Source organism: Mobula birostris, chromosome 3, assembly GCF_030028105.1.
Source record: "Mobula birostris isolate sMobBir1 chromosome 3, sMobBir1.hap1, whole genome shotgun sequence".
NCBI lineage: Eukaryota > Metazoa > Chordata > Chondrichthyes > Myliobatiformes > Myliobatidae > Mobula > Mobula birostris.
The window spans coordinates 3,195,300-3,219,380 of record NC_092372.1 but is presented as its reverse complement, the minus strand read 5'-3'; the positions used below and the strand labels follow the sequence as shown (position 1 = coordinate 3,219,380).

Sequence of the window (24,081 nt, the reverse complement as noted above, 5' to 3'; positions counted from 1 at the left end):
CTCCCAAATGATCCACAACTCAATCCTGCCACAGCCTTGCCTCCGATTTCCCCGTGGCAGAAAACTGGCACATTGAATTGAATTGACTTGACTTTCTTTTGTACATCCTTCGCATACACGCGTAAAAATCTTTACATTACGTCTCTGTCTAAACGTGCAATCATAGTAATTTATAATTTATAGTAAATAGAACAGTCAATGTAACATAGAAAACATTCAAATCAGCGTGAGTTCATCAGTCTGATGTCCTGGTGGAAGAAGCTGTCCTGGAGCCTGTTGGTCCTGGCTTTTATGCTGCGGTACTGTTTCCCAGATGGTAGCAACTGGAAGAGTTTGTGGTTGGGGTGATTTGGGTCCCCAATGATCCTTCGGGCCCTTTTTACACACTGGTCTTTGTAAATCTCCTGAATAGTGGGGAGTTCACGTCTACAGATGCGCTGGGCTGTCCACACCACTCTCTGCAGAGTCCTGTGATTGAGGGAGGTACAGTTCCCATACCAGGCAGTGATGCAGCCGGTCAGGATGCTCTCAAGTGTGTCCCTGTTGAAAGTTCTTAGGATCTGGGGGCCCATACCAAACCTCCTCAACCGTCTGAAGTGAAAGATGCGCTGTTGTGCCTTTGTCACCACACAGCTAGTGCGCACAGACCACCAAGTCCTCGGTGAAGTAGATCAGTGGTCCCTAACTACTGGGCTAATTACTTGATTAGCTTGTTTATTTCGGCTTTTTTCTTAAAGATGTGCTGAGTGCGTTCCGGCTGCATTCTTCGCGGCCCAGAGGTTGGGGACCACTGATGTAGATGCTGAGAAACTTAAAGCTGTTCACCCTCTCAACCCCAGATCCATTGATGTCAATAGGGGTTAGCCTGTCTCCATTCCTCCTGTAATCCACAACCAGCTCCACAACATTGCTTTAACTCTAGATGTAGGAATGCTCTCCCACTCAGTACATCTCCAGCCATTCATGCAATCCTCAGGACAAAGCATTAGCATCAATGTTCCCGCTCCCTGGCTGGTACTTCAGGCTGAAATCATAGGCAGACAACGCCACCAACCAACGATGGCCTGTGGCATACAATTTGTGCCATGGTCAGGATATAAGTCAAGGGATTGTGGTCAGTTCTCACCTTGAACTTGGCACTATATAGATAATCACTCAACTTATCCACCACAGCTCATTTTAATGCCAGAAACTCCAATTTATGCATGGGGTAGTTTCGCTTAGAGGGTGACGGACTCCAGCTGACAAAAGTGACAGGTTTCAATCCCGATCCTGATACAGAACTCCTTCTAACCCTCATGATTGGCAGCTGCATGCAGTACATACAGCAACTGGGGGTTTGCAATGTCTGACACAGGTCAACAGCTCCTGCAGCAACCGGAAGGCCTCTTCACAGTTTGCATGCCATCTTACCCGAAAGGCTCTGAAGGGCTAAGATAAACGTTACCATCTTCTCCTTTTGTCTTCCTCCCTTTCTCCCTTCCATCCCCAACAGAGGGTAACTGCACAGAAGCTGATTCAAAGGGTAGCTTACTTTGGAGTAGTGCTTCACAAATCTCCGGAAGCACCCACATAATCCAAGAAACGAGTGTAGAGCACTCACATTCTTGGGCCTTGGCCATGTGGTCACCACCTCTGTCTTGGACGGATCCACAGCTGCTCCATCTGGTGAGACGTTGTGCCAAATGTAGCTGACAGATGTCTTGCAAAACTGGCACTTGTCCAGTGACACTTCTAACCCTTCAGCTTCCAGGCAGCCTAACACCTTCCTTCAGTAGCTTCGTCTCATGCTCTTCATCATCCAGGTACACCAACACCTCGAACAAGCTCATGTCCCCGACAGTCTTCTCCGTGACACACTGGAAAGAAGCTGTTGCTCTTGATATGCCCTGGAGCATTCTCTCAAACTGAAAGAATCCAAGTGACATATGAATGACGTCTTCTCTTCAGTAGCCTCACTCATGGGTTTCTGAAAATACACACTCCTCAGGTCCAACATACTCAACTATTTCACTCCACTCAGACAGGCCAGCGCATCCCTGAACCGTGGAACAGTCTACTGGTCAGAGACTGTTCAGTGACTGCTAGTCAACACACGTTCATACCTTCCCATTCTTCTTCCTCACCACCACTATGGGTAACACATAGGGACTCTGTGCCTCCGTGATAATCCCAGTTTCCTTCATGCCGAACATCCAAATGCCTGCATGTAGCCCACGGAAGAGGCAAATTGATTCTGCACCATCAAAAACCTCACCACCAGCACAGACTGGGAAATGGAACAGACTGTTACACGGGACGGGGATATTATACAGACTGGCACACGGGACTAGGATATTATACAGACTGTTACACAGGACCGGGATATTATATAAACCAGCACACAGGACAGGATATTATACAGACTGATACAGGGAATCGGAATATTATACAGACAGGCATATGGGACCAGGATATTATACAGACTGGTACACTGGTACACAGGACAGGGATATTATACAGACTGTTACATGGTATGGGGATATTATACTGACAGGCACACAGGACCAGGATATTATACAGACTGGTACACGGGAGTGGGATATTATACAGACTGGTACACGGGAGTGGGATATTATACAGACTGGTACACGGGGCAGGGATATTATACAGACTGGTACACAGGACAGGGATATTATACAGACTGGTATATGGGACTGGGATATTATATACCTGGCACACAGGACCAGGATATTATACAGACTGATACAGGGGATTGGAATATTATACAGACAGGCATACGGGACCAGGATATTATACAGACTGATACAGGGGATTGGAATATTATACAGACAGGCATACGGGACCAGGATATTATACAGACTGGTACAAAGGACTGGGATATTAAACAGAGTGGTACACTGGTACACGGGATGGGGATATTATACAGACTGTTACACAGGATGGGGATATTATACAGACTGGTACATGGGAGTGGGATATTATACAGACTGGTACATGGGAGTGGGATATTATACAGACTGGTACATGGGAGTGGGATATTATACAGGCTGGTACACGGGACAAGGATATTATACAGACTGATACATGGGACAGGGATATTATACAGACTGGTACATGGGATGGGGATATTATAGACTGGTACACGGGACCGGGATATTATACAGACTGGCACACGGGACCGGGATATTATACGGACTGTCACACGGGGTGGGGATATTATACAGACAGGCATACGGGACCGGGATATTATACAGACTGGTACATTGGTACACGGGATGGGGATATTATACAGACTGGTACACGGGACGGGGATATTATACTGACAGGCACACAGGACCGGGATATTATACAGACTGGTACATGGGACTGAGATATTATACAGACTGATACACGGGACGGGGATATTATACAGACTGATACATGGGACCGGGATATTATACAGACTGGTACACGGGACGAGGATATTATACAGGCTGGTATGCGGGACCGGGATATTATACAGACTGGTACACAGGACCGGGATATTATACAGACTGGTATACAGGACCGGGATCTTATACAGACTGGTACACAGGATGGGGATATTTAACAGACTGGTACACAGGACGGGGATATTATACAGGTTGGTATGCGGGACTGGGATATTATACAGACTGATACAGGGGAGTGGGATATTATACAGACTGGTACACAGGACTGGGATATTATACAGACTGGTACATGCGACTGGGATATTATACAGACTGATACAGGGGAGTGGGATATTATACAGACTGGTACACAGGACTGGGATATTCCATGGTGCAGATGCTACTGCGCTGATGGGAGGTAAGAGAGGAGGCGGAGTTGCCTTTCCATTGAACGAGGCAGCAGAGATGGAGAATATTCTTGGGGGAAGTTGACCAGTGAAGCTTTCTTTGTAGATTGTGCTCAGAAATAAAAGGGGATGATCGCTTTCAGATACTCGTATTGCAGGATCTCAATAACTCACGGGAAATAAAGGAGAAACATATCTGGCGAACCCACAGACCGCTGTAAAAATATACAAGGTAATTTCAACTTCCTTAATGTTTATTTGTACAAATGGCTTGGTTTAGGCCAATCGCGTTGATTGCCAGCACCTGTACTTCATTACAAGTTTGAGGACATTTGTTACATTATCAAAGATTCTTGCAAATTTCTGCAGAGCACCTCATGGACTGCTTGCATCCCACCCCCTGGTATGAAGGCTCCAAACAGAGTGTCTGAAGAGGCTACAGACGGTTGCTGGACTCACACAAATCCATATCGGCACAACCCTGCCCACTGTCGATGAATCTTCAAAAGGTGCAGCCTCAGGAGGGTTATGCACCCACCTGGGGCATGGCCTCTTCGCATTTCCACCATCAGGGAGGTGGTCCAGGAGCCTCAATGTTTTAATAACAATTACTCCCCACTCTGCCATCAGATTTCTGAATGGTCGATGAAAACAACCTCTTTTGCAGCGTTCATTTTTTATCATTGCCACTTCCAGCAGTTCTCATGCCTTGCACTGCATTGCTGCCACAAACAACACATTTCACATGTGTCATTGAGAATAAAACCTGCTTCTTATCACAAGTTTTCTCAAATAAATGCAGATGATCCAACGAGGGACCAACGACTGTATTGGGAAATGAGGCAGTGCAAGTGGGGGTGTGCTTTTGGACCAATGCTCATAATTCTACTAGGTTTTAAATAGTTATGGAAGAAGATAGGGCTGGTTTCCAAGTTGAAATCCCAAACTGGAGCAAGGCACGTTTCTAAGGTATAAAGGGAATCTGCACAGGTTGGTTGGGAGAGGCAGGTAAAGGGATATCTGGCAAGTGGGAGACTTGTAAACTCACACTTCAAATCTATTATTAAAGTATGTATACCATATACAACCTTGGGATTAATCGCCGTGCAGGCAGCCTCAAAACAAAAATAGAATTCACTAAAAGACTGCCACGTATCCAATTTGCAAAAGACGACAAATTGTGCAAGTAGTCAAAAACAGGAAGAAAAGCACATGGAATGTGAACTGCAGTCACCAAAAGTGAGCTCACAGCTGAGCAGCCCGTTCGACACCGAGCTGAGTGAAGTCCATCAGGAGCCTGATGGCTGCAGGACAACAAATGCCCCCAAACCTGGTGGCGTGAGACCCAAGACTCCCATCAGTTACCCAACGACAGTAGCGTGAAGAGAGGGAGACCGGTCAAACGCAGGCCAATGCAGCTGAACACCTGTTCATTTTCTGCTCTCATCCTCAAAATTTTAATCTCATCAACGCTTTAACTGGTGGACAGTAATGGAGCCGACCACAGCTTTTTCTTCCTCTATCAGACCTTGATGCAATGTTCTCCCCTAGGATTGGCCTCCCCAGCCATACCTGCACTCTCAAGAGACGAGCTAGCCAAATCCCCTAGATCACAAAGTGCCATATCATTTAGTCAGTTGGAAAATACATCCTGAAAAGGGGGAAAGCAGCCTGCAGACTGCACTGATCGCAGCTCGCTTTAGCCCTTGCCTATCCAACATACCCATCCAAGTTTCTAAGCATTGTTGATTGTATCTGTCCCCCAGGATTTTTCTTTAACAACATTCTCCAGGACCTTACCATTCACTGTCTGAAAGGGAATACTTGTCTGTATGTACCTTGGAGAAGGTTACGGAAGCCAGGGAGATCAGGAAAGAAAATACTGATGTCCTGACAGATACCTACATTATTAAGGAGTTAAAGCATATTAAAGTCAATAAAGACCTCTGAGACCACAGAGACATCACCAAATACATCTTTGGACATCTTGGGAAGCTGGATAGAAATTTCAGTAATTGCACCATCGTTAACCATGGATGAAGTACCAGAAAACTGGAGGATAACTAATGTTGTGCCTTTTTTTTTATATAAAAGGCTGCAAGTAGAATCAAGTGAAGTAAAAGGCAGATCAGTGGGGGAAAGTTTCTGAGGATCAGGAAAGGTAAGGACTGACACCACTGCTGCTGGCAGAACCTGAGATGGTAACAAGGAGGCATAGAGGGGTGAGGCAGATTGACTGGTTGAGCAGTGTCACAACAACAACCTCACACCCAATATTAGCAAGACCAAAGAACTAACTGTGGACTTCAGGAAGGAGAGGTCGGAAGAAAACACATCAGTCCTCATTGAGGGATCAGCAGTAGAGAGGATGAGCAGCTTCAAGTTCCTGGGTGTCACCATCTCAGAGGATTTATCCTGGGCCCAACAGAAGGAACAACAGTAGCTCTACTTCATTAGGTGTTTGAGGAGATTGGGTATGTCACCAAAGTCTCTTAAAGGAGTTTACACATTCTCCCCACAATCATGTGGGTTTCCTCCAGGTGCTCTGGTTTCCTCCCACATTCCAAATGCCACAACTGAACGCACACTCGCCACATTCTCACAATCGAACTGATATGGTACAATAGCAGGATCTATATCAACTGGGAACATGTGCCACAGAAAGGCAGATGGAATTTTACTTGGACAATTATAAAGTGATGCATTTGGTCAGTTAAACCGGGCTGGACATACACAATGAATGACAGAGTCCCTTAAAAGCCTGATGGTTGAAGGGTAATATCTGTTCCTGAACCTGGTGGTGTGGGTCCTCAGGCTCCTGTACCTCCTTCCTGAAGGCAATAGCGAGTAGAGAGCATGACCTGGATGGTAGGGGTCCGTGATGATGGATGCTGCTTTCCTGCAGCTGTGCTCAGTGGTAGGGAAGGCTTTACCCAGGATAGATTGTGTTGTACTCACTACTTTTTATAGGCTTTTCCATTCAAGGACATTGGTGTTTCCATACCAGGCCATGATGCAATCAGTCAATATACTCTCCACTGCACACCTATAGAGGTTTGTGAAGATCCAGTGTATCATCTAAAACTTGACAGACTAAGGCGGGAGGTGAAAGACTGAAAATGGAAATGGAGAATAAGTTCTCCACACAAAAGGTGGTGTATATATGGAATGAGCAGCCAGAGAAGGTGATAAAGGTGGGCACACTTACATTGTTTAATACACAGGATAGAAAAGGTCAACAACAGACAAATGAGGCAAAGTCACCTGGACAATTCAGTCAGCAGAGACGAGTTGGGCTGAAGGACCTGTTCCTCTGTTGTATATAGCTCTATAAATTCCAAAATGGCTGAAATAAGCATTACTAGGTATCTAGCTAAGCCGTGAACAATGTATTTCTGGTACTTACAGGTATGTAGGCACTCTGTGACTGTGGTAGCATCAATCAAATATCCGTTGCAAAGTCGACATGTGATGTGAGCATTAATGTCCCAGAGCTTTATCTTCCTCGTCAGCATCTTTGAACCCTAGAAAAATCACGTATTTTTTTAAACGAAAGTGTTGTGACAATGATTTGAACACTGAACAATACAATACTGGACAGGCCACTTAGTCCATGATGTTGTGCCGATCTTGATGCCCATTTCTACTAAATCTCCTCCTTCTGTGTTTCAAAGTTCACAGTTGAAATTTATCACCCAAGTATGAATACCACATACAACCTTGAGATTCACCTTCTTGCAAGCAGCCAGAAAAACAAAGAAACACAACAGAATCCATGAAAAACCACACACAAGACCATCAAGCACCCAATTTACAAAATAGATTAAAAATGCAAATAGTGAAAAAAAAGACAAAGAACATGAGCTGCAGAGTCCGTGAAAGTGAGTCCACAGCTGCGGAGTGAGTCAGCGCTGAGGCAAGTGAAACCGGTCGAAGAGCACAATGGCTGTCGGGCAACAACTGTTCCTGAACCTGGTGGCATGGGATGCAAGACTCCTGTACCTCCTGCCCAAGGGCAGTAGTGAGAAGAGGAGAAGACCGGTCAAGCACAGACAGATGGAATGGACTCAGGTGGATCTTGGCTCGACATTTTTCTTCCATTCCCTTCATATTCACACGTCTATTGAAAAGCCTCTTGAACTCCACAAACTGCTTCCACAACTACTCCAACTACTCCCCCTCCCCCCCCAACAATGCTCTGGAACAGGATTCCAACCTTTTTATGCCATGGACCCCGACCGAGGAATCTGTGGACTCCAGATTGGGAATCCTGCTCTGCGGAGAACGATCCAATATCTACAACCTCACCTTATAGTTCATACTGTCTAATCCTGGAAAACTAATTCAGCACCCTCTCCACAGTCCCTCAGTAAAGCCCAATAGTTCATACTGTCTAATCCTGGTGAACTCTTTCAGCACCCTTTCCACAGTCTCACAGTAAATACCAATACAGGTCCACAATCCCTTATCCGAAATCCTTGGGGCCAGTTGCATTTCGGAATTCAGAATGTTTCGGATTTCAGACACCCCCCCTCATATAAAAAAGCACAGATGCTCAAGTCCCTTATTTAACCTGTCTCAGTACGGTGGACTTCAGGACTCGGCGGCGCACCAAACCTACGCACATCCTCCCGTATACACCCTATCCTCGTGATATGCGTCTTCAGACAAAGCGGATTCACAGTTATGTGCGGAACTTATTTCTACCAACGTCTTGTTATATGTGTCCAAAATTCACAGTTATGTGAGGGGCACTGCTTTCCCGCCAATACAAGTCAGGTGCGCGTGCCTCACAATTTCACTCCCGCCACTCTCGCATTGGTTTTGGCAAGGTGTGGAAGCGCGATCTTAAACTTCTGTTCATTTTACCTACGATGCAGTGATTTTGCGCTTGAAACTATGCCTCCTAAGCGTCCGATGCCATGTCCTGGGTTATTAGCCAAGTGGCAGAGAACCGATTTAATACTTGAAAAAAAGTTGGAAATTATAAACAGCGCGGCATCAGCTGAAGCTGGGACGCTACTGACAGGAACATAATCTTGCCTTTAAAGTTCTTTTGTTGCTTGACAATGCGCCAGCCCATCCTACACATTTGGACAGCATTCATCCTAACATAACAGTGCGCTTCCTGCCGCCTAACCAACCACTCGACCGGTGTGATCCACATTCAAGGTGTGTGTATTTTTTTACCGCGAACTATCTCTCAGATGCTGCAAGCAACAGACATTTTTGAAAATCCCGGGAGTTTACCAATGGTGAGGGAAAGGTGGAAGTCGGAACACTTGACACAAATAGCGATGGACATGGACCCACGTTTAGGACAGAGTCAGCATTTCAGTTGTTCCCTGCCGTCAACCCTTCTTCCCGACAGGCAAATTTAAAACAAAATGTAGCTAAGCAAACAACCTTCACCACTTTATTTAAATTGGTAACACCTTCTGTCAGCAGTTCTAAGAGTTCTGTGAGTCTTCCTTCACCCCTTGCTGTGCTTGCGATGATCCTGACGACCACAACCTTCCACCTTATCCGTGTAAAGCTGCCCGACACCACAACAACCACTCATCTCCCGGAGCGAACAAACCTACCACTGTTGGTGAGTATTGTACACCCTCAGACGTTAACTTTCTATGATTTATTACATTGAATATTACCTTAAATTGATTAAATATAATATAAATGTTGTCTTGTAATACTGCTTTTGTGTCGTACTGGTATAAAAATGTGAATAAATTACAGATAAGACATATTTAGGAAGCCCTCTGGAACGCATTCCTATTTTCTCCATTTAAATAATTATTCACATTATGCGTTTTCACATTACGCGTCAACTTCGAGGAACGTATCCCCCGCATATAACGAGGACAGGGTATACTTTAAATCATCTCTAGATTATTTAGCATACCTTATACAATGTAAAAGCTATGTAAATAATTGTTATACTGTATTGTTTAGGGAATAACAAGAAGAAAAAATTTTATTTCCAACAAAAACATTCAATAAGACATAAAAAGATACATCTTCAAACACATGGCAAATGACTTATTGGAATAAATGTAGAACGTCACTGTCACTATAAAACTTCAGTAATTTGTCTTTCTGTTTATTTAAATCATACACAGTGGTAGTTCTGACACTATTTTCTTCAGTAAGACACCGCACAGACACACCACGACTAAGCTTCTGCAATAACTCCACTTTCTGCGTTATTGATAATGATAGATGCTTCCTTCTTTTTTTCTCATTGTTACCCGTAGGGGTACCTGCAGCTCTTTTTGATATTTTCACAGTGCAATTAAACACAAAGTCAACAGTGAACACAAAAGATCAGCGCACAGCAAATGCATGTGTAACCAGTACAAGCACTGAGCCACAACTGATGTCTGGCAGCCTCTGCTAGTGCTGCCACATCACACCTGAGTGACGTCAGCTGTTGGCGGGAAAATCTTCGGTTTTCAGAGCTTTTTGGATTTCAGAATTTCAGATAAAGGAATGTGTACCTGTAGTTCATACTATCTAATCTTGGTAAACTAATTCTGCACCCTCTCCACAGTCTCACAGTAAATCACAATAGTTCATAGGTCTAATTCTGGTAAACTAATTCCACACACTCTCCACAGTCTCACAGTAAATCCCAATAGTTCTTAGGTCTAATTCTGGTAAACTAATTCTGCACACTCTCCACAGTTTCACAGTAAATCACAATAGTTCATAGGTCTAATTCTGGTAAACTAATTCTGCACACTCTCCACAGTCTCACAGTAAATCACTATAGTTTATACCGGTGTAATTCTGGGAAACTAATTCTGCATCCTCTCCATAGTCTCACAGTAAATCCCTATATTTATACCGGTGTAATTCTGGGAAACTAATTCTGCACCATCTCCACAGTCTCACAGTAAATCCCAATAGTTCTTAGGTCTAATTCTGGTAAACTAATTCTGCCCCCTCTCAACAGTCTCACAATAAATAACAATAGTTCATAGGTCTAATTCTGGTAAACTAATTCTGCACACTCTCCACAGTCTCACAGTAAATCACTATAGTTTATACCGGTGTAATTCTGGGAAACTAATTCTGCATCCTCTCCACAGTCTCACAGTAAATCCCTATAGTTTATACTGGTGTAATTCTGGGAAACTAATTCTGCACCATCTCCATAGTCTCACAGTAAATCCCAATACAGGTACACATTCCTTTACCCGAAACTCTGAAATCCAAAAAGCTCCGAAAACCGAAGATTTTCCCGCCAACAGCTGACGTCACTCAGGTGTGACGTGGCAGCACTAGCAGAGGCCGCCAGATGTCAGTTGTGGCTCAGCGCTCGTACTGGTTACACATGCATTTGCTGTTCGCTGATATTTTGTGTTCAATGTTGACCTTGTGTTTAATTTCACTGTGAAAATGTCAAAATGGGCTGCAGATACCCCTATGGGTAACAATCAGAAAAACAGAAGGAAGCACCAATCTTTATCAATAACGCAGAAAGTGGAGTTATTGAAGAAGCTTGATTGTGGTGTCTCTGTGCGGCATCTTACTGAAGCAAATAGTGTCGGAGCTACCACTGTATATGATTTAAATAAACAGAAAGACATGTTACTGAAGTTTTATAGTAACAGTGACGTCCTACATTTATTCCAATAAGGTATTTACTATGTGTTTGATTCAGTTTGTTTGAAGCTGAATATTTTTATGTTTTATTGAATGTTTCTGTTGGAAAATAAAATTTCTTCTTGTCATTATTCCCTAAACAATACAGTATAACAATTATTTACATAGCATTTACATTGTATTAGGTATTGTAAGTAATCTAGAGATGATTTAAAGTGTACAGGAGGATGTGCGCAGGTTTGCTGCGCCACCGAGTCCTAAAGTCCACCGCACTGAGACAGGTTAAATAAGGGCCTTGAGCATACGTGTTTTTTGGTATCAGTGGGGGGGGGGGGGTGCCTGAAATCCAAAACATTCTGAATTCCAAAATGCAACTGGCCCCAAAGATTTCAGAGAAGGTATTGCGGTCTTGTAGTTCGGACTGTCTAATCCTGGTAAACTAATTCTACCCCCTCTCCACAGTCTCACAGTAAATCCCAATAGGTCATACTGTCTAATTCTGGTGAACTAATTCTGCACCCTCTCCATAGTCTCTCAGAAAATCCCAATAGTTCATACCGGTCTAATCCTGGTAAACGACCAAGGCCACTCTCTACAATCTCACAGCTGAGCAACAGTGCTTCCATACCAACACTCTGTCGTACACGTTACTCCTTCGAGCAGTGGAGTCATACACTCTATCGCACAGAGTTTTCACAGAGGATAGAAACAAACACTCTATCGTACTGAGTTTTCATACAGGATGGGAACAAACACTCCGTACTACAGAGTTTTCATACAGGATGGGAACAAACACTCTATCGTACAGAGTTTTCATACAGGATGGGAACAAACACGTTATCGTACAGAGTTTTCAGACAGGATGGAAACAAACACTATCATACAGAGTTTTCATACAGGATGGAAACACACACTCTGTCGTACAGAGTTTTCATACAGGATGGAAACACACACTATATAAAAAAGAGTTTTCATACATGATGGAAACAAACACACTGTACTACAGAGTTTTCATACAGGAAGGAAACAAACACTCTGTCCTACAGAGTTTTCATACAGCATAGGAACCAACACTCTATCGTACAGAGTTTTCATACAGGATGCAAACAGCCACTCTGACGTACACAGTTTTCATACAGGATGGAAATGAACAATCTATCGTACAAAGTTTTCATACAGGTTGGAAACAAACACTCTCGTACAGAGTCTTCATACAGGATGGAAACAAACACTGTCGGAAAGAAACACTTTGTCGTAAAGAGTTTTCATACAGCATAGAAACAAACACTGTCGTACAGAGTATTCATACAGAACGGAAACAAACACTATGTCGTACAGAGTTTTCATATAGGATGGGAACAAACACTCTATCGTACAGAGTTTTCATACAGGATGGAAAGAAACACTGTCGTACAGAGTTTTCATACAGGATGGAAACAAACACGATTGTACAGAGTTTTCATACAGTATGGAAACAAACACTCTATTGTAGCGAGTTTTCATACAGGATGGAAACAAACACTATCGTACAGAGTTTTCATACAGAATGGGAACAAACACTCTGTCGTACAGAGTATTCATACAGGATGGAAACAAACACTCAGTCGTACAGAGTTTTCATACAGGATGGAAACAAACACTCTGTCCTACAGAGTTTTCATACAGTATGGAAACAAACACTCTATCGTACAGAGTTTTCATACAGGATGGAAAAAAAGACTATCGTACAGTGTTTTCATACAGGATGGAAACAAACACTCTATCGTACAGAGGTTTCATACAGGATGGAAACAAACACGATTGTACAGAGTTTTCATACAGTATGGAAACAAACACTCTATTGTACCGAGTTTTCATACAGGATGGAAACAAACACTATCGTACAGAGTTTTCATACAGAATGGGAACAAACACTCTGTCGTACAGAGTATTCATACAGGATGGAAACAAACACTCAGTCGTACAGAGTTTTCTTACAGGATGGAAACAAACACACTGTCCTACAGAGTTTTCATACAGTATCGAAACAAACACTCTATCGTACAGAGTTTTCATACAGGATGGAAACAAACACTATCGTACAGAGTTTTCATACAGTATGGAAACAAACACTCTATCGTACAGAGGTTTCATACAGGATGGAAACAAACACTATCGTACAGAGTTTTCATACAGCATGGAATCAAACACTATCGTACAAATTTTTCATACAGGATGGAAACAAACACTCTGATGTACACAGTTTTCATACAGGATGGGAAGAAACACTATCGTACAGAGTTTTCATACAGGATGGAAACAAACACTATCATACAGAGTTTTCATACAGGATGGAAACACACACTCTGTCGTACAGAGTTTTCATACAGGATGGAAACAAACACTCTGATGTACACAGTTTTCATACAGGATGGGAAGAAACACTATCGTACAGAGTTTTCATACAGGATGGAAACAAACACTATCATACAGAGTTTTCATACAGGATGGAAACACACACTCTGTCGTACAGAGTTTTCATACAGGATGGAAACAAACACTCTATCATACAGAGTTTTCATACAGGATGGAAACACACACTCTGTCGTACAGAGTTTTCATACATGATGGAAACAAACACACTGTACTACAGAGTTTTCATACAGGAAGGAAACAAACACTCTATCCTACAGAGTTTTCATACAGGATAGGAACCAACACTCTATCGTATAGAGTTTTCATACAGGATGCAAACAGCCACTCTGACGTACACAGTTTTCATACAGGATGGAAACAAACACTCTGTACTACACAGTTTTCATACAGGATGGAAATAATCCATCGTACAGACTTTTCATGCAGAATGGAAACAAACACTATCGTACAGAGTTTTCATACAGGATGGAAACAAACACTCTGTCGTACTGAGTTTTCATACAGGATGGAAACAAACACTCTATCATACAGAGTTTTCATACAGGATGGGAACAAACACTCTATCGTACAGAATTTTCATACAGGATGGAAACACACACTATCGTACAGAGTTTTCATACAAGATGGAAACAAGCACTCTGTCGTACAGAGTTTTCACACAGGATGGGAACAAACACTCTGTCGTTCAGAGCTTTCATACAGGATGGAAACAAACACTCTATCGTACAGAGTTTTCATACAGCATGCAAACAAACACTTTCGTACAGAGTTTTCATACAGGATGGAAACAAACACTCTGTCGTACTGAGTTTTCATACAGAATGGAAACAAACACTATAAAAAAGTGTTTTCACACAGCATGGAAACAAACACTCTGTCGTACAGAGTTTTCATACAGGATGGAAACAAACACTATCGTACAGAGTTTTCATACTGGATGGAAACAAACACTCTGTACTACAGAGTATTCATACAGGATGGAAACAAACACTCTGTCGTACAAAGTTTTAATACAGGATGGGAACAAACACTCTGTCGTACAGAGTTTTCATACAGGATGGAAACAAACACTCTGTCGTAGAGAGTTTTCATACAGGTTGGGAACAAACACTATCATACAGAGTTTTCATGCAGGATGGAAAAAAACCCTCTGTCGTACAGACATTTCATACAAGATGGGAACAAACACTCCATCGTACAGAGTATTCATACAGCATCGAAACAAACACTTTCGTACAGAGTTTTCATACAGGATGGAAACAAACACTCTATCATGCAGAGATTTCATACAGGATGGGAACAAACACTATCGTACAGAATTTTCATACAGGATGGAAACAAACACTCTATCGTACAGAGTTTTCATACAGGATGGATACAAACACTCTATCGTACAGAGTTTTCATACAGCATGGAAACAAACACTATGTCGTACAGAGTTTTCATACAGGATGGGAACAAACACTCTGTCGTTCAGAGTTTTCATACAGGATGGGAACAAACACTATAAAAAGGAGTCTTCATACAGGATGGAAACAAACACTATCGTACAGAGTTTTCATACAGGATGGAAAGAAACACTCTGTTGTAAAGAGTTTTCATACAGGATGGAAACAAACACTGTCATACAGAGGTTTCATACAGGATGGAAACAAACACGATTGTACAGAGTTTTCATACAGTATGGAAACAAACACTATTGTAACGAGTTTTCATACAGGACGGAAACAAACACTATCGTACAGAGTTTTCATACAGCATGGAATCAAACACTATCGTACAGAGTTTTCATACAGGATGGAAACAAACACTCTGACGTACACAGTTTTCATACAGGATGGGAAGAAACACTATCGTACAGAGATTTCATACAGGATGGAAACAAACACTCTATCATACAGAGTTTTCATACAGGATGGAAACACACACTCTGTCGTACAGAGTTTTCATACATGATGGAAACAAACACACTGTACTACAGAGTTTTCATACAGGAAGGAAACAAACACTCTGTCCTACAGAGTTTTCATACAGGATGGGAACCAACACTCTATCGTACACAGTTTTCATACAGGATGCAAACAGCCACTCTGACGTGCACAGTTTTCATACAGGATGGAAAGAAACACTCTGTCGTACTGAGTTTTCATACAGGATGGAAACAAACACTCTATCGTTCAGAGTTTTCATACAGGATGGGAACAAACACTCTGTCGTAAAGAGTTTTCATACAGGATAGAAACAAACACTCTGTCGTACAGAGTTTTCATACAGAATGGAAACAAACACTATGTCGTACAGAGTTTTCATACAGGATGCAAACAAACACTATCGTACAGAGTTTTCATACAGGATGGAAAGAAACACTGTCGTACAGAGCTTTCATAGAGGATGGAAACAAACACTCTATCGTACAGAGTTTTCATACAGCATGGAAACAAACACTTTCGTACAGAGTTTTCATACGGGATGGAAACAAACACTCTGTCGTACTGAGTTTTCATACAGAATGGAAACAAACACTATAAAAAAGTGTTTTCATACAGCATGGAAACAAACACTCTGTCGTACAGAGTTTTCATACAGAATGGAAAGAAACACGATCGTACAGAGTTTTCATACAGTATGGAAACAAACACTCTATCGTACAGACTTTTCATACACAATGGAAACAAACACGATCGTACAGAGTTTTCATACAGTATGGAAACAAACACTCTATCGTACAGAGTTTTCATACAGCATAGAAACAAACACTCTATCGTAAAGGGTTTTCAAACAGGATGGAAACAAACACTCTGTCGCACAGAGTTTTCATACAGGATGGAAACAAACACTGTATAGTACAATGTTTTCATACGGGATGGAAACAAATACTATATAAAAAAGAGTTTTCATACAGCATGGAAACAAACACTCTATCGTACAGAGTTTTCATACAGAATGGGAACAAACACTCTGTCGTACAGAGTCTTCATACAGGATGGAAACAAACACTGTGTCGTACAGAGTTTTCATACAACATGGAAACAAACACTCCGTCGTACAGAGTTTTCATACAGGATGGAAACAAACACTCTGTCGTACAAAGTTTTAATACAGGATGGGAACAAACACTCTATCGTACAGAGTTTTCATACAGCATGGAAACAAACACCATCGTACAGAGTTTTCATGCAGGATGGAAAAAAACCCTCTGTCGTACAGAGATTTCATACAGGATGGGAACAAACACTCTATCGTACAGAATTTTCATACAACACGGAAACAAACACTTTCCTACAGAGTTTTCATACAGGATGGAAACAAACACTCTGTCGTACTGAGTTTTCATACAGGATGGAAACAAACACTCTATAAAAAAGTGTTTTCATACAGGATGGAAACAAACACTATCGTACAGAGTATTCATACAGGATGGATACAAACACTCTGTCCTACAGAGTTTTCATACAGGATGGAAACAAACACTCTATCGTACAGAGTTTTCATACAGGATGGAAACAAACACTGTGTCGTACTGAGTTTTCATACAGGATGGAAACAAACACTCTATAAAAAACTGTTTTCATACAGGATGGAAACAAACATTCTATCGTACAGAGTCTTCATACAGGATGGAAACAAACACTCTATCGTACAGACTTTTCATACAGAATGGAAACAAACACTATCGTACAGAGTTTTCATACAGTATGGAAAAAAACACTATCGTACAGAGTTTTCATACAGGATAGAAACAAACACTCTGTCGTAAAGGGTTTTCAAACAGGATGGAAACAAACACTCTGTCGTACAGAGTTTTCATACAGGATGGAAACAAACACTGTATAGTACAGAGTTTTCATACCGGATGGAAACAAACACTATATAAAAAAAGAGTTTTCATACAGGATGGAAACAAACACTCTGTCGTACAGAGTCTTCATACAGGATGGGAAAAAAAACACTCTATCGTACAGAGTTTTCATACAGGATGGAAACAAACACTCTATCGTACAGAGTTTTCATCCAAGATGGAAACAAACACTCTGTACTACAGAGTTTTCATACAGGATGGAAACAAACACTCTGTCATACAGTGTTTTAATACAGGATGGGAACAAACACTCTGTCGTGCAGAGTATTCATACAGGATGGAAACAAACACTCTATCGTACAGAGTTTTCATACAGGATGGAAACAAACACTATCGTAGAAAGTTTTCATACAGCATGGAAACAAACACTCTATCATACAGAGTTTTCATACAGAAAGGGAACAAACACTCAGTCGTACAGAGTCTTCATACAGGATGGAAACAAACACTCTGTCGTACAGAGTTTTCATACAGGATAGAAAGGAACACTATCGTACAGAGTTTTCATACAACATGGAAACAAACACTCTGTCGTACAGAGTTTTCATACAGGATGGAAACAAACACTCTGTCGTACAAAGTTTTAATACAGGATGGGAACAAACACTCTATCGTACAGAGTTTTCATACAACATGGAAACAAACACTCTGTCGTACAGAGTTTTCATACAGGATGGAAACAAACACTCTGTCGTACAAAGTTTTAATACAGGATGGGAACAAACACTCTATCGTACAGAGTTTTCATACAGGATGGAAACAAACACTCTATCGTACAGAGTTTTCATACAAGATGGAAAGAAACACTCTGTACTACAGAGTTTTCATACAGCATCGGAACATACACTCTATCGTACAGAGTTTTCATACAGGATGGAAACAAACACTCTATCGTACTGAGTTTTCATACAGAATGGGAACAAACACTCTGTCGTACAGAATATTCATACAGGTTGGGAACAAACAATTCTCGTACAGAGTTTTCATGCAGGATGGAAAAAAACCCTCTGTCGTACAGAGATTTCATACAGGATGGGAACAAACACTCTATCGTACTGAGTTTTCATACACGATGGAAACAAACACTTTCGTACAGAGTTTTCATACAGGATGGAAACAAACACTCTGTCGTACTGAGTTTTCATACACGATGGAAACAAACACTCTATAAAAAATGTTTTCATACAGGATGGAAACAAACACTCGGTCGTTCAGAGTTTTCATACAGGATGGGAACAAACACTCTATAAAAAAGAGTATTCATACAGGATGGAAACAAACACTCTATCGTTCAGAGTTTTCATACAGGATGGAAACAAACACTCTGTCGTACAGAGTATTCATACAGGATAGGAATAAACACTCTATCAGACAGAGTTTACATACAGGATGGAAACACACACTATCGTACAGAGTTTTCATACTGGATGGATACAAACACTCTGTCGTGCAGAGTTTTCATACAGCATGGATACAAACACTCTGTCGTACACAGTTTTCATACAGGATGGGAACAAACACTATAAAAAAGAGTTTTCATACAGGATGGAAACAAACACTATCGTACAGTGTTTTCATACAGGATGGAAAGAAACACTGTTGTAAAGAGTTTTCATACAGGATGGAAACAAACACTCTGTCGTACTGGGTTTTCATACAGAATGGAAACAAACACTCTATCGTACAGAGTTTTCATACAGGATGGAAACAAACACTCTATCGTGCAGAGTTTTCATAAAGGATGGAAACAAACACTATCGTACAGAGTTTTCATACTGCATGGAAACAAACATTCTGTACTACAGAGTTTTCATACAGGATAGAAACAAACACTCTGTCGTACAGAGTTCTCATACATGATGGAAACAAACACTCTGTCGTACAGAGTTTTCATGCAGGATGGAAAAAAACCCTCTGTCGTACAGAGATTTCATACAAGATGGGAACAAACACTACATCGAACAGAGTTTTCATACAGGATGGGAACAAACACTCTATCGTACAGAATTTTCATACAGGATGGAAAAAAAAACTATCGTACAGAGTTTTCATACAGGATGGATACAAACACTCTATCGTACAGAGTATTCATACAGGATAGGAATAAACAGTCTGTCGTACAGAGTTTTCATACAGGATAGAAACGAACACTCTATCGTACAGAGTTTTCATACAACATGGAAACAGACACTCTGTCGTACAGAGTTTTCATACAGGATAGAAACGAACACTCTGTCGTACAAAGTTTTAATACAGGATGGGAACAAACACTCTATCGTACAGAGTTTTCATACGGGATGGAAACAAACACTCTGTACTACAGAGTTTTCATACAACATCGGAACAAACATTCTATCGTACAGAGTTTTCATACAGGATGGAAACAAACACTCTATCGCACAGAGTTTTCATACATGATGGAAACAAACACTCTGTCGTACAGAGTATTCATACAGGATAGGAATAAACACTCTATCAGACAGAGTTTACATACAGGATGGAAACACACACTATCGTACAGAGTTTTCATACAGGATGGATACAAACACTCTGTCGTGCAGAGTTTTCATACAGTATGGATACAAAAACTCTGTCGTACAGAGTTTTCATACAGGATGGGAACAAACACTCTATCGTCCAGAATTTTCATACAGGATGGAATCAAACACTCTGTCGCACAGAGTTTTCATACAAGATGGAAACAAACACTCTGTCGTACAGAGTTATCACACAGGATGGGAACAAACACTCTGTCGTTCAGAGTTTTCATTCAGGATGGGAACAAACACTCTATAAAAAAGTGTTTTCATACAGGATGGAAACAAACACACTGTCGTTCAGAATTTTCATACAGGATGGAAACGAACAATCTAGCGTACAAAGTTTTCATACAGGTTGGAAACAAACACTCTATCGTACAGAGTCTTCATACAGGATGGAAACAAACACTCTGTCGTTCAGAGCTTTCATACAGGATGGGAACAAACACTATCGTACAGAGTTTTCATACAGGATGGATACAAACACTCTATCGTACAGAGTATTCATACAGGATAGGAATAAACACTCTATCAGACAGAGTTTACATACATGATGGAAACACACACTATCGTACAGAGTTTTCATACAGGATAGATATAAACACTCTGTCGTGCAGAGTTTTCATACAGCGTGGAAACAAACACTCTGTCGTACAGAGTTTTCATACAGGATGGGAACAAACACTCTATCGTACAGAGGTTTCATACAGGATGGAAACAAACACTCGGTCGTACAGAGTTTTCATACAGGATGGAATCAAACACTGTCGTACAGAGTTTTCATACAACATGGAAACAAACACTCTGTCGTACAAAGTTTTCACACAGGATGGGAACAAACACTCTGTCGTTCAGAGTTTTCATACAGGATGGGAACAAACACTATAAAAAAGAGTTTTCATACAGGATGGAAACAGACACTCTATCGTACAGAGTTTTCATACAGGATGGAAAGAAACACTCTGTCGGAAAGAAACACTCAATCGTACAGACTTTTCATACAGAATGGAAAGAAACACGATCGTACAGAGTTTTCATACAGTATGGAAACAAACACTCTATCGTACAGACTTTTCATACACAATGGAAAGAAACACGATCGTACAGAGTTTTCATACAGTATGGAAACAAACACTCTATCGTACAGAGTTTTCATACAGCATAGAAACAAACACTCTATCGTAAAGGGTTTTCAAACAGGATGGAAACAAACACTCTGTCGTACAGAGATTTCATACAGGATGGAAACAAACACTCTATCGTACAGAATTTTCATACAACACGGAAACAAACACTTTCCTACAGAGTTTTCATACAGGATGGAAACAAACACTCTGTCGTACTGAGTTTTCATACAGGATGGAAACAAACACTCTATAAAAAAGTGTTTTCATACAGGATGGAAACAAACACTCTGTCGTTCAGAGTTTTCATACAGTATGGAAACAAACACTATCGTACAGAGTATTCATACAGGATGGATACAAACACTCTGTCCTACAGAGTTTTCATACAGGATGGAAACAAACACTCTATCGTACAGAGTTTTCATACAGGATGGAAACAAACACTGTGTCGTACTGAGTTTTCATACAGGATGGAAACAAACACTCTATAAAAAACTGTTTTCATACAGGATGGAAACAAACACTCTATCATACAGATTTTTCATACAGAATGGAAACAAACACTATCGTACAGAGTTTTCATACAGTATGGAAAAAAACACTATCGTACAGAGTTTTCATACAGGATAGAAACAAACACTCTGTCGTAAAGGGTTTTCAAACAGGATGGAAACAAACACTCTGTCGTACAGAGTTTTCATACAGGATGGAAACAAACACTGTATAGTACAGAGTTTTCATACCGGATGGAAACAAACACTATATAAAAAAAGAGTTTTCATACAGGATGGAAACAAACACTCTGTCGTACAGAGTATTCATACAGGATAGGAATAAACAGTCTGTCGTACAGAGTTTTCATACAGGATAGAAACGAACACTCTATCGTACAGAGTTTTCATACAACATGGAAACAGACACTCTGTCGTACAAAGTTTTAATACAGGATGGGAACAAACACTCTATCGTACAGAGTTTTCATACAGGATGGAAACAAACACTCTATCGTACAGAGTTTTCCTACAGGATGGAAAGAAACACTCTGTACTACAGAGTTTTCATACAACATCGGAACAAACATTCTATCGTACAGAGTTTTCATACAGGATGGAAACAAACACTCTATCGCACAGAGTTTTCATACATGATGGAAACAAACACTCTGTCGTACAGAGTATTCATACAGGATAGGAATAAACACTCTATCAGACAGAGTTTACATACAGGATGGAAACACACACTATCGTACAGAGTTTTCATACAGGATGGATACAAACACTCTGTCGTGCAGAGTTTTCATACAGTATGGATACAAAAACTCTGTCGTACAGAGTTTTCATACAGGATGGGAACAAACACTCTATCGTACAGAGTTTTCATACAGGATGGAATCAAACACTCTGTCGCACAGAGTTTTCATACAAGATGGAAACAAACACTCTGTCGTACAGAGTTATCACACAGGATGGGAACAAACACTCTGTCGTTCAGAGTTTTCATTCAGGATGGGAACAAACACTCTATAAAAAAGTGTCTTCATACAGGATGGAAACAAACACACTGTCGTTCAGAATTTTCATACAGGATGGAAACGAACAATCTAGCGTACAAACTTTTCATACAGGTTGGAAACAAACACTCTGTCGTTCAGAGCTTTCATACAGGATGGGAACAAACACTATCGTACAGAATTTTCATACAGGATGGAAAAAAAAACTATCGTACAGAGTTTTCATACAGGATGGATACAAACACTCTATCGTACAGAGTATTCATACAGGATAGGAATAAACACTCTATCAGACAGAGTTTACATACATGATGGAAACACACACTATCGTACAGAGTTTTCATACAGGATAGATACAAACACTCTGTCGTGCAGAGTTTTCATACAGCGTGGAAACAAACACTCTGTCGTACAGAGTTTTCATACAGGATGGGAACAAAGACTCTATCGTACAGAGGTTTCATACAGGATGGAAACAAACACTCGGTCGTACAGAGTTTTCATACAGGATGGAATCAAACACTCTGTCGTACAGAGTTTTCATACAACATGGAAACAAACACTCTGTCGTACAAAGTTTTCACACAGGATGGGAACAAACACTCTGTCGTTCAGAGTTTTCATACAGGATGGGAACAAACACTATAAAAAAGAGTTTTCATACAGGATGGAAACAGACACTCTATCGTACAGAGTTTTCATACAGGATGGAAAGAAACACTCTGTCGGAAAGAAACACTCTATCGTACAGACTTTTCATACAGAATGGAAAGAAACACGATCGTACAGAGTTTTCATACAGTATGGAAACAAACACTCTATCGTACAGACTTTTCATACAGAATGGAAACAAACACGATCGTACAGAGTTTTCATACAGTATGGAAACAAACACTCTATCGTACAGAGTTTTCATACAGCATAGAAACAAACACTCTATCGTAAAGGGTTTTCAAACAGGATGGAAACAAACACTCTGTCGCACAGAGTTTTCATACAGGATGGAAACAAACACTGTATAGTACAATGTTTTCATACGGGATGGAAACAAATACTATATAAAAAAGAGTTTTCATACAGCATGGAAACAAACACTCTGTCGTACATAGTTTTAATACAGGATGGGAACAAACACTCTATCGTACAGAGTTTTCATACAGCATGGAAACAAACACCATCGTACAGAGTTTTCATACAGGATG

At 41.0% G+C, this 24,081-nt stretch overlaps 1 protein-coding gene across 3 annotated transcripts in view; it reads right to left on the bottom strand.

Moving 5' to 3' along the window:
- The window catches only part of LOC140194868 (polycomb group RING finger protein 3), a 261,263-nt gene that overhangs the window by 90,480 nt on the left and 146,702 nt on the right, over positions 1-24,081 (bottom strand). For all 3 annotated transcript variants that reach the window (XM_072252152.1, XM_072252153.1, XM_072252151.1), the window contains exon 2: positions 7,227-7,344. In XM_072252152.1, coding sequence (XP_072108253.1) covers positions 7,227-7,344 — 118 coding nt within the window. The remainder of the gene's footprint in view (positions 1-7,226; positions 7,345-24,081) is intronic.